This window comes from Carassius auratus, unplaced genomic scaffold (genome assembly GCF_003368295.1).
Source record: "Carassius auratus strain Wakin unplaced genomic scaffold, ASM336829v1 scaf_tig00215709, whole genome shotgun sequence".
Lineage (NCBI taxonomy): Eukaryota > Metazoa > Chordata > Actinopteri > Cypriniformes > Cyprinidae > Carassius > Carassius auratus.
The window spans coordinates 113495-126573 of NW_020528206.1; the positions used below are offsets into that span (position 1 = coordinate 113495).

Here is a 13079-nt window from a genome sequence, read left to right on the forward strand (position 1 = left end):
TCAGAATATTAGATTCTTTATTACAGATTAGTGCTATTTCTCACCTTTTTGTTTTACATTTAGTGTCACGTACCCCTACATCAACAGCAAACCAGAAATAGCTCATAAAGTACATGTAGTTTTATTATTAATATCACTGAATAAAAATAATTAACCTATTAAAGTGATTCCCTTTTAAACCAAAAGTTGATTATACTGTAAATGAAAAACAAATTTACAGACTAACTCCTTTTAAAGAGGAAGCATTGAAAGTTTCAGGATTGTGCCCAGTCTATCTGACATTGTTTTGGTGTAAAGAAGAGAGAAATAAATAGAAAAAACTTAAACATCTACCTCTGTATTTTACTACAAGTGTAACCAAATTTTTACATATTAATTTGTACCTGTTATCAGGAATTACTGCTATAGATAACAATATAGACCACATAACAATATATTTAATGGTAAAAAATATACTGCTTACAAATCTTTTTTTTTTTTTCTTTTTTGGTTGTGAATACTTGTGTTATCAAACATGTATTGTTAATAATATGTAAGTTATATAAATATTTTTGAAATATATATTTTTTTGTGTACATTTTATATAAATAATCTGCATATTTTATGTACTTTTTATGAAATGTCTTGTATCTTTTATGAATACTTTTTATATATATGTTTATATATAAGTGTATACAATACAATTAATTTGCAAGGTCATGTAGGACATATATTAGAAAGGACAGCCATAGAGGCATATGCAGCTCCTCTACATGTTACTTTATCACTATTGGCCTCTAGATGGCAAGAACATACTTTTTTATTTTATAGAGCACATAAAAAAAAAAATTAAAGTCATATTTTATTCAGGTAGTGGCATTGGCTGGTTATCACTTATCTTCGTTATTATACTGTAGATGTGTGATCCAAAATATATGACATATATCTTTTTACACCAAACAAAGTGCAAATCCTTTGATCTGTTGTGCAGTAAGGCTACAGGATTACTATCACCGGATTCTAATTGTGCTGGTCTATTTAATGCCCTTGCAATTAATCACTTGCAATTGCAGTATAGTCTGAAAATTGAGAGATCTGTTTTTGTACTAACTTCACCTTTCAGTTATTTTTTATCAGCTATTGTAACGTTTAAGCTAAAAAAAACTTCTTGTATAAGTTTGTTAGAATTTATTGGTCTTTGGCTAGTCCATTGAGTGTCAAAATGCCTACTGAAAATCTGTCTGATAAACGCATGTCCAAGTTAAAAAAATAATGGCAAGGAGCCTACAGTGATCTGTGCATCCATTCTATACCCCCCCCCCCCCCCCCCAACGGTCCATTCTTCAAAATCTCTTGATTTCTTTGTACCCCATCTATGCTTGCAGAAAATGCGTGATTGTAGAATTGCTGAGTGTGTTAAGCTTAGAAAAGCTCAAAGGGTTGAAAGTATTTTGAAGAGAAATGTATCCTCCCGTGGGAGATGAGGAGCCTCTGTCACCAGAGTATAACAGTGAAAACTAACAGGTGTTTGCTAGTTAAACCTTTAATTAGAACTCGCATGTATACAATACTCTTGAAACTCAGTTTTTATTGTAAGGTCATATCTGCAACGATTCAAGAAATTTATGCAAATGTGGACAGTGACTGCCCAGAGAAGCAGAGACAAGGTCGTCTTAACTTCATCAGTGATCTCAAAACATTTCTCGGTAGAGCAACCCTCCCCTGAAGGAGATCGTAGAAGCAGGTCTTCTGACTCGCTTTGTGATATTTCTAGGAAGGCATGATGACCCCACGCTGCAGTTTGAGGCTGCCTGGTCTCTCACCTATGTTGCATCTGGCACCTCCTGTCCTGGCACACAGCAGGTAGTAGAGCACAGTGTGGTGCCAGCCTTCATTACCCTGCTGGCTCCACCAATGCTTAACATCATTGGACAGGCTGTCTGGGCTTCAGGCAACATTGCAGGTGAGGATACTTTGAACTTCATGGTATTTTCTGAATTCTAAAAGAATATAGCACTTGTACTCTAATGTTTGGTGAAACTAGGATTCTTGAATGTTCTGAGAGGAACAGAGGATGAAGGTTCAGGTTGGATTTTTCTGAAGATTCAAAAACCATTTGCCAAGATGTTCTTTCTCGCTTTTTAGGTGATAGTCCCTCATATCAAGATGTCCTGAATGACTGAGGTGTCATCCCTGCTCTGTTGGCACGACTCATGCCAGATGCTCCAGTGAGTTTCTTCTAGACACCCTACACCCATGGAGTTGCAAGTGTAAATGCATAATGTAATCCACAAAATGTTTTTGCAGGAGAGATACCTTTTGCAATCTTGCATGGACCCAGTCAAACCTTTGTAGGAACAAATCCCTTCCCTGGTTTCCCTTTGTGGTGGTACGTACTCTAGTGTTTTGATCTATTTTGCTATATGCTCTAGACACCAGCCTTACATTCGATTGGGAATATTGTGAATGGCTCAGACCTGCAGACACAAGCGGCCATTGATGCAGGTGTGTAGACGGCCTTACCTCATCTGTTACACCTTAAGTCCAGTGTTCAGAAGGAGGCAGCTTGGGCTGTGTCCAACATTGCAGCTTGACCCTGTCATCAGATCCAACAGCTTGTGTGGATTATTGGCTCCTCTAGTGGATCTAAGTAATGTATGTCATAATTGATGCTTTGTGTGCATGTTGAGTATCATCTGCCCACACAGTTGCCTATAAAATGTCCTGGCTTCTGCTTGATTGCTTGCTTCTCCTAAAGCTGGGCATAAAATGAGGCCAATTATGCAAGCAGACCCTCCTGGGGCTTCTTGAAATGTAGTTGCATTTCCAGTTGGCAGAAGTATACCGTAACATGCTCTGTTAAATCTTTTGAGGTAATTATATGGAAAAGTGTTTAAGCAAATGGCTATACTGAATTTGGTCTTGTGCAAGAATTTCTGACTGTTTCTAATGTTTGCAGTTTTATCATAATTTGACTCCGATAACTGCTAGCAGTCTTTGATTTTGCATCTTTTTACTAATTTGTAAATGCAGCTAATTTAAGTTCATAACTTGTCTACTTTGAAGACAAAATGGGCCAGTGCATCCTCAAAGTCTACCCACTTTGTTGTGTTTGTTTGCCAAGGAAATATGTCACTTTGGGACACTCATTTTCCATCTCTTCAAACTGTTTTGCAGGGTGACTTCAAAACACAGCCAGTATGGGCAGTGACCAACTACTCAAATGGTGGGACTGTGGACCAAGTTGTTCATCTGGTCAAGTTCAGTGCTTTAGAGGTAATCTTTAGCTAGCTTCAAGTTAAAGACACTAAGCCTGTCCTGGTCATCCAAATAACATGTTCTTGGTGAGTCCACTATGTGGTTTCAAAGAGAATACATGCATGTAAAAACCGCACTGCAACTCCTTGTGCTTTGTGTTATGAGAGATGTGTTAAAATATTAACTGTGTGCATACTGCAGGCTGCTGAGAAACTTGGGGAGGTTGATGTGGGGAGGAAGTGGGAGGGCTGGATCAAACTCTTACTGAGAAGTATTTCAGTGAGGTTGGTGTGTCAAGTGATTGTTAGGAGGCAGAGGTTTCTTGTCAAAACTTATTGTAATACTTTTGTATGCAAATGCACTTTGAACTTGCCAAACTTAAAATATTGATTTATTTTTATTTTATATATATATATATATATATATATATATATATATATATATATATATAATATATATATATATAAATGATACAAGTATAAAAAGCTTCAACTGAATAAGTATTTTTTTTCCCAGTATATTTTGGCCTGTTTCTTGTGTTCAGATTTCAGAGCAGGGTGGATGTTAAAATATGTACAAAATAATTTAACATGGCAATGCTTGTGCAGTCTAAGACTTGAATACACCAGAGTAACCTCAAAGTGATGAGACACATCACAAATGGCCTGTTTGTTGATTTGTATTTTTAAACTGGTTTTGTGCCATCGTTAGTGTAAAGATGGCTTTTGGTGTACATTACCAGTCTAAATTCCTGAAAATAGACTTTAAAATCATTTCAGGATAGTGAAATTCAACACTGATGTTAAGTTATATGACGTGCGACCAAATATGATGTGCCATACTTTTTGGGAATCTGTGCTCTGCGTTTAGCCCATCCAAGTGCACATGCACAGCAGTGAGTAGTGTAACAATAGCCATTTTTGTTGCTGCACCTGAGGAACAGTTAGGGGTGCATTGCCTTGCTTAAGTGTCTCACCTTGGTATTGAAGGTGGAATAGAGTGCTATACATTAACTGCCTTTAAATTTTCCATTACTCAAGTTGTTACCCTATGAGTTTCATTCTGCTGAACATAAGATATTTTAAAGAATGTACTGAACCAAAGAGAATGAACCTCCATATTAAGTTAGAAAATGTGCACTTTTCACCTTGACATCACAGTAAGTATGAAGTCTTACTCTGGATAAACAATTATTAATGAACGCAGCTTCAACAGCTATTTGCAATGACACAAAAACAAAAAGTGAAATGTAAAATCATCCATTTACTAGGACTGCACTCATTCTGGTTTGAATCAAAATATTATATTAGAGTAACTGGGTTCCTTGAGTGAAAGTTAAAGTTTAGAATAGCCCTCTAAACATGCCCTGTACAATAAATCTATTATCCTGGACAAACATGAATAGCTATCAGAATTTACATAACACATTCATGCTTCATTATGTATCAAATCTTAGAACCAGAGAAAATGATTCCCACTTCTATTCAGAGAATGATAGTTCTCTTACAGTCTCTTATTTTAATCATCACAATCATCCTCACTGTCAACATCCTTTTCCTCTTCGTTTTTCTTTGGAGGAGCTACAGGAGGAAGATCTAGTCGGGCCCATGACATTGGTTCTGCCTTCTTCAACACAATCTCAATTTTGGTAGCCATCATGTTCACCAAACTTTTACTTGCATCAATTACCTAAAATGAAAAGCAAAATGGACAAAAATCTTATTATATAATTTGATGGGTTTTTTTTTTAGTATTGTGGTGGTGAAGTTTGTGTTAAAACAATAAGCCTCAAGAAGCTGTGGTTTACACTGATTTTAAAACTGTAGTGTTTTAGGTGGTGTTAGGCATGACGAACAGTGGAACCCCCACCCCCAAGATCTGGAACTATCCATTTCATAATAAAACGGTTATATTAAAATACATTCTCCTACCCAATTAAATAAGCAGACATAACTTTGGGAGACCTATCTGATTTTTTTTTCCATATTATTATTTTAACTTATATGCCACATATTGTATACACTTCAGCTTTAATGAAAGAGTTTTAAGTACTTTACAAGTCTATACTTACCCCCCACAAACTGATCTGCTGTTCAAATTCTTTCTCTCCTTCAAATATAATACGGATTTTGAGCTGCAAGAATAAAATACATTTTAAATTACCGCTATACAGAATCTTTCAAATAAATGGAAAAGTATACAGTAAAATATTGAGCACCAGAATTAGTGGTAAAAAATAAAATTAAAATCACACCTATGAGACTATGTAATGTCAGCATGAACTCCAACAGAAGTGACCTTGGTGTCTTACCACAGTGCTGTTCCCCTCCACTGAGCTCAGCTCTGGTACTGAATTTTTGGAATAAATTGAAATGATGACTTGACTTCCTGTTTGATGCCAATCAAACCTGCATGGCACAACCTTCTTTCCCTGTGCAAACATAGAAAAAAAGTCATCCTCCACTTAAAACGGGATTCACCTGTAAATGTATTCAACATTATGGCTTTCAACAAATTATTTGTTCATTTAGAACAGGGCCTGCAAAAGGCCAGATGCTCTAAAAATAATTATTGGACAGGATGTGAAAAAAAACAAAAAAAAAACCTCTAATTAAAGTAATATATTGCTTTGACTTTTAAATCTGATGGTAGACACTTACTGTATCTTTTTTCTTCCACTGATGCTTTCCTTGGGTACAGCCCTCCTGAGACAGAAACGTGTTAAAGTCTGAGGTTTTCCTCTTACAGCAGCTCCAATATTTCATCCTTTAATGAGGAAGGATAAAAAGAGGACTTAATTGCAGAGTCCACACAGATTTATCAGATATTTCTCCATTTAGACTTTTCGGTTTTGACCAGGCACTAATTTACCCTTCGTGGAAGATAGGTACACCAGCATGATACAAACATATCTCTTCATCACTGGCAGGTCCGCTAAATGTCTGAAAAACAGAATAATGAGAATCCAGTGTTTATAAATGACTAAAGAGATTCAACGTGCCATGGTTTCTAATAGGGAAAGCAGGCAGAGAGAACAATACCTTACTGCAGCCTCCATTCTTACAAGACGTCCCTATCTTAATTTCATCACTTTCCTCCTCTATAATACAAGAAAGAGAATAAAATGCATCAGACTAACAGACAAACAAAGAAAGGTGGGGGAAAAGGACGGTTGGGATATTCTTACCCTTTATCTCCTGCTCATTTTCCTCAGTCAATTTAAGCTTTTCTAAAGCCTGTTTGAGCGAAGGAGAGATCTTCTGTTGAAGAATGGAGAAAGGCTCATCTGGACTACAAAGACAATTAAAAAACGGCTGTTTTCAGTCATTTATCCTTAAGAGGTTGTAACATCAAGGTGGGTTTTGGCTGGATGAACTGTTAAGAACTGGTTTTCTATAATAGATTTAATTTTGCATTACTTTCATCTCCTGAACATCTGAACTAATGAGCCAGAAAATACAAATGGGAAGACCCTGTCCTCTTCAAGTGTGCTTTTACCTTGGTCGTTGAATAGACTCCAGAGGTTTTGGTGCTTGGGCGATGAATTCATTAAACTTTGGCTTCACATCATTCACGCTCTTGTCCACAGAGGTCTTCACTTCTGGTTTAACAGGCTCAGATGGCTTCTCCTGATTATGAGGGCCTTTAGTGCAACCCTAAGAGATTCATAAACTCTTTTAAGACTCCAGCCACAAATCTGTCCACGAAAACGCTCATTCAGTCTCATCACAGATGACCACTCACAGCAATACTGAGGAAATCCGAAAAGTCTGTTGTTCGTCTCTTGCAGCAAGACCAACCCTGGGAAGCAATGGAAGACATGATTTAATGGGTTTAACTCTGAGCAACATAACAATGGAACGGTTGAATTTCACATTAATAAGTAAACTGATCTTCCTGTATGTCCTCACCTTCAATGCATCATGAAACACTGGCACTCCAGGGTGGTATGTGCATGCATCTATGGATGAGAAGAGATTGATAGCGTGAAATGTGACGTCAAAAAAATATATAGTGACATGTTAGTGTAGATCAAGTTTGCAACAACTGCCATCTGTAAACTACAAAATACATTTCGAAATCCAATCTAACGTTGCTGATTAAGCATCATTTAAACGTTAAGGACCACCACTGTAGATGCCTCACTAAATTAATTTGCTAAAATATATTTACATCAAATAAAAATATGGCTCTTGAGAGGCGGTCATGCTTGTTAATTAACACATAACGTTATATATCAATAAATGCTTTTAAAGACAAGAGGTTTTGTTTCTGCATGTATCCTGCTACCTACCATAGCATTCCGGCTATCGTTTTGATTGTTAAGTCTTACCTTCTGAATTCTTGTCGGGATCAAAACGTTGTCCACATCCCTTATTATAACACAGTACAGACATAATGTACGACAGAAATAAAATTAATATTGTACAACGTGGGCAAGAGGGAAAGGATCCGAAGACTTGACTAGCTTGCTGCTGCCTGCTGGTTCCCGTGGTGAGGTAGCTTCCGGGACCTTTCGTCAATTTCCGTGACTTGTCGTGCAGCTCCTCGGCTCCAATCGTGTATTCCCGGAATGTTTCGGAATTAGTTGAGATGATGGGATTCAAAAATGAGAGATGGGAAGGGATGAACCACCCAATAGAGTTGTGAATTAAAAAAACACAGAGCCATGTTCAATACTATTTCACGCCGTCAGATAAAATTACCCCCCTCCCCACAAAAAATAAAGATAAAATACAAATTCGAATTATCACGAATATGTTATTTTTTATGTTGAAACAATCTTAATTGCGTTTTGAAAGATATTCTAAATGACACCAGTATTGTTTTCCTCGCTCTGTTAAGCGTAAACACATTACTCTAATTGTCAAATGGTTGTGTGAGATAAGGTTTAGATCTTTTTGTTATATCGGACAGCAACAACACCCGGTTTCGTTTGCGCATTTATGGGATAACGTTCACTCGTGAGCGTGCATTAGGAGGCGCGCGCTCCGCTGATTACAGTCAACTCTGAGTTGCAGCGAGTCCTGTTTGGCAAAGAAGTGAAGGATGTAGTTTCAGAGCGGACACTTGGATGTCTGCAGCGCAGGGATTAATTTCTCCCTAAGCCAGAGGTAAGAGCACATTTATATATTTTGATGCACTAATTATCGGAGAACAAATGACTGCTCGGTCACAGTAACAAATGTATTTTAATAGACTCCACAGCGTTGAAAGTTTCCTTTCATTACAATTGCATTTTAATGGATACTGCGTTCATTGGAGAGAATCGGTGTAATGCCAAACTGTAGGTTGTGTCATTTAATCACATTTTCTTTTGTTGCACTTTACTTATATATGATCTTTGCTCTTCGTTGTTGTTATCAATGTTGCAGTGAGATTAACTCACTTCGAACTCGCTTTTCAGTGTTTTATGAAAGGGAATTGCTGAGTCCATTGAGAACAGGGTCATGTACTGATTATTATTATTTTTTGACAATTTAATCCGAACCAAGGGCTTCTTAAATAACTGCCTGACATGAGCAATAGGACATGCCTTTGTGAGATGAATGTTGAAATCATTTACTGCATATCTCTTTTTTGCAGGATAACTGGATGATGGCATGGCCATAAACAGCTGCCCTGGGAGGAGTATGAGGATCCATCTCACCAGTGTCTCCTTATTACTCCTCCACCTGCTTCCTTGCTTGGGGCAACTGCTGGAGCCAGGGTCCTCCTCTTTTCAGTTTACTGCCTCCATCTACAATGCCACCATTTATGAGAACTCTGCAGCTCGGACATTCATTAGGGCTGAGGTTAAAATGGGGATTCCTCTCTCTAAGTTGGGTCCTTTGGACATCAAATATTCCATTGAATCTGGAAACGATGAGGGGCTTTTTCAGGCTGAGGAATTTGTGTTGGGGGACTTTTGCTTTCTCCGCATATGGACTAATGGTGGGAGTGCAGCCATTCTGAACCGTGAAGTACAGAATAATTATACATTAATTGTGAAGGCTACCAGTAAAGGAGGGCTGGAGGCTTACGTGACAGTCAATGTGCAAATTATGGACATGAATGACCTCCGACCTTTGTTCTCTCCCACTTCCTATGCCACTGATATTTCAGAAAGTGCTCCACTGGGAGCAAGTGTGGCTCAGGTGACCGCCACTGATGCAGACATCGGCTCCAATGGCGAGTTTTACTATTTCTTTAGGGAAGACGTGGAGGAGTTTGCAGTCCACCCAACCAGCGGGGTGGTATCGCTCACAGCCAAACTAAATGCAGATAAGAACAGCAGATTTGACCTTGAGATTTTAGCAGTGGATCGTGGAATGAAGGTTTATGGGAACAGTGGTATTAGCAGTTCAGCCAAACTAGTGATCAGTGTTGTTCGTATCAATGAGTTTGCTCCAAGGCTTACTGCAGTCACACGTTACCCTTTAATATCAGACAAAGAGCCAGTTTATGCCATTGTTACTCTGGAAGATTTGGACGAGGGACCCAATGGAGAAATTGAATGGGTTGCCATCATCTCAGGTGACCCACAGGAGCAGTTTGTCTTTGACCGAGCTCCACTTGGAAATGAGTACAAGCTGAAAATGTCTGAACCAGTCAATTGGGACAAATTTCCTTACGGTTGCAATCTCACTTTTCAAGCCAAAGACCGAGGAACACCACCAAGACTCTCCAACACTCAGTCTGTTCAGCTCATGGTGAAGAAACCACAGTCTGTGCAGGTGAGTTTCGAGAAGAAGATTTACAAAACCTCAGTTATTGAGATTGCACCACAAGGTACCATAATAGAGACTGTGAGGATATCTCCAGAGCCACCCATCGTCAGCTATGCTCTAAGCCTGACCTCAGATTCAATTTATTTTATCATTAATCCATTCACTGGTGCCATCTCATCAGCACAGCAGTTTACCACATTAAACCAGGAGCTCTTTGATTTAGAGGTGATGGAGACCGTAAGTGGCATGACAGCAAAAGTGCAAATCACAGTTGAGGATGCTAATGACAACTACCCAGTGTTTACCAGCACATCTTACAAAGTCTCTATCAATGAGAGTATTCCCATTGGCACTATCATTCTTACTGTAACAGCGGTGGATGATGATAAAGGTGATAATGGGTGTATAACATACAGCATAGCCAGCCTTCAGTCCCTTCCGTTCATTATCAACCAAAATACAGGAGAACTGATGACATCCAAAGAACTAGATTTTGAATCATCTTTGGAGACGTATGTGTTTGCCGTCCGAGCCTCAGACTGGGGATTGCCTTACAGACGAGAAGGTGAAGTCAATGTCACGGTACAAGTGTTAAACATTAATGACAACCAACCCCTTTTTGAGCGTGTGTCATGTAAAGGTACAATAGGACGTGATTTTCCTGTGGGCCAAACGATCATCATAATGTCTGCCATTGATATTGATGAGCTTGGGTTGGTTAAATATAAGATTCTGTCTGGAAACGAGCAAGATATCTTCACTCTTAACCCGGACTCTGGGATGTTGTCATTGAGAAGACCACTATCGGCAACGAGCGTGAAGAATGAACAATTCAACTTGAAAATAGCTGCATCAGATGGTGAGCTGCTCTCAGAACCTACCTTTGTAAATATATCATTGGTTAAAGGGAGAATGCCAGCAAGAAGTTTCAGTTGTCGAGACACAAAGGTTGCACAGAAGTTAGCTGAGAAACTTCTGAAAAGAGCCACTGCCATTAGCAAATCCAAAGTGGATGAAGGCTACATAGATCTATTTTCTGTCAACAGACAGACACCTCAGTTTGAATCCTTTCCTTCAGACATCATAGTTCGTGAGGACATGCCCATTGGAACAAGTGTCCTTCAAGTGAACACAAACGATGGTGACACAGGCTTTAATGGTCGCATTCTGCATGCCATATCAGATGGGAACGTTGACAGCTGCTTCAATATTGACATGGAAAGTGGCCTAATATATATCTATCAGCCACTGGACCGTGAACGGTCAGATCGGTACCTCCTTAACATAACTATATATGACTTGGGCCTTCCACAGAGATCTAGCTGGAGATTGCTGACAGTTTACATTGATGATGTGAATGATAAAAACCCAAAATTTTCCCTCGAGAGCTATACTGCCATTATACCAGAGAACGCAGCTATCGGCACAGAAGTGATCCAGGTCACAGCCTCAGATGAAGATCTCGGTCAGAACGGTGAAGTCTCATACACCTTGTTAACAAGCACCCATTTGTTTACTATTAACAGTGAGACTGGCTCAGTTTATGTGTCTAGTCAGTTGGACAGGGAGTCCATCTCGGAATTCACAATCACAATTCAAGCCAGAGATAAGGCAGAAAGAGGGAATCAGATGTTCTCAGAGACAACACTGAGAGTCTACCTTGAGGATGTAAATGACTGTGCCCCTATGTTTATTCCCAGGAGTTACAGTTGCCGTGTGTTGGAGGACCTTCCTATAGGTGCGGTTATAGCTTGGCTGCAAACGCAAGACCCTGACCTTGGATCTGGGGGACGGGTGAGATACTCCCTGCCCAATGATTTTAATGGAACATTTAAGATCCATGCTGAAAGTGGTACCATTAAGGTGGCCAAAGACCTGGACTATGAGAAGCAACAATTTTACAATCTATCTGTGGTTGCAGAGGACTTGGGTTTTCCAGTGAAGCTTCGAACTGAGTCTTATCTTGAAGTGGAAGTCATTGATGTCAATGAGAACCTCAATGAGCCGTATTTCTCAGAACTCGCAGTGAGGGGCACTGTGAAGGAAAACTCTCGGCATGGAACAAGTGTCCTGCAGGTGACTGCTCAAGATGATGACAAGGGCAGAGATGGAGTGATCAGATACTCTATCAATGCTAGAAGTGGTCTTGGAAGGTTCTCAATTGATGAAGAAACAGGTATCTACAGTTTGATTCTTTTTGTGCATTTTGGTTGTGCTATTCTTTGTAGATGCTCGCACAATAAAACCAAAACCTGTGAAAATGGTTGTGAATTTATGCCCTAACATTTTACTGCAGTGTGCTGACTGAATGGTTTAAGGTCACAGTGATGTTATTTCTCTTGGCAATGAATTTGTGCTCTGAGTCTACAATTGCCTGTGAAATTGCAGCCACTGGAAAAGACCACTGACCTAGAAAGGTAGGACTTGACCTCTGTGAGGTTTGAAACAGTGTTTTTCACAGTCTGTAATTTTTCCAAATCTGTGAGATCTGGCATTTGCTGTGAGATCTGATATTTGGAATATTGAAGAAGAAAAAAAATGCTTAGTTGATTAGTTACGACTTCTTGTGTTGTGCCAGCGTCACTATTAATTACAACTAATGACTATTGATTAGAGAACTACAGCAGGCAGTAGGATGTAACTGTGGTCCTCCATTCACATGTCAGCTAATTAGGCTGAGTCTGTTAATCAGGCCCCTGTTTAAAGTAAGCAAGTGGTGCATGCTTGTGCCAGAATCTCAAATGAGCATGGATTTTCCACAGAGAATTGAATGCCCTACCAGCAGCAACATACAAGTTGTAGGGAACCAGATACATGAGAACAAGTGTTGTCTTTCATCTTCAAAGTAAAACCTCTGGGACAAGTAAGGACAGTGTCATTGGCTCAGCCTGTCTACTACATATCCGCCTACCGAGATCCATTCAGCTCTCATATTGCATGGTGTGTTATGAGTCTTTGTCGTTGTCACTGGACTTTTGAAATGATTGAAAGTGGGCAGTTCATGCAGAAACTTCTAAACATGCAGAAATCAAAGCCACTTGATCTTGGTCCCCAGTTGAGATGTGTTGGGTTGAAGTTGTGTGTATGTAAAGTGATTTCTATATACAAAGTCTCATTGCTCAGATGCAAGAG

General features: G+C 39.1%; 1 protein-coding gene and 2 pseudogenes across 1 annotated transcript; 2 read left to right on the forward strand and 1 right to left on the reverse strand.

Annotated features, from left to right (window-relative positions):
- Nucleotides 1-1201: 1201 nt before the first annotated feature.
- LOC113095389 (importin subunit alpha-5-like) lies at nucleotides 1202-3850 on the forward strand (annotated as a pseudogene).
- A 630-nt stretch (nucleotides 3851-4480) lies between these two features.
- chordc1b (cysteine and histidine-rich domain (CHORD) containing 1b) lies at nucleotides 4481-7762 on the reverse strand. The gene is made up of 11 exons (XM_026260914.1): nucleotides 7571-7762; nucleotides 7149-7198; nucleotides 6982-7038; nucleotides 6736-6893; nucleotides 6425-6528; nucleotides 6279-6337; nucleotides 6109-6179; nucleotides 5898-6003; nucleotides 5549-5668; nucleotides 5309-5371; nucleotides 4481-4926 (listed from the first exon to the last, which is right to left on the reverse strand). Exons 1-11 carry the CDS (start codon nucleotides 7632-7634, stop codon nucleotides 4756-4758), a joined length of 1023 nt encoding a protein of 340 aa, XP_026116699.1. The 5' UTR covers nucleotides 7635-7762; the 3' UTR covers nucleotides 4481-4755.
- Nucleotides 7763-8273: 511 nt separating this feature from the next.
- LOC113095397 (protocadherin Fat 3-like) overlaps nucleotides 8274-13079 on the forward strand; it is a 49061-nt pseudogene continuing 44255 nt past the window's right edge.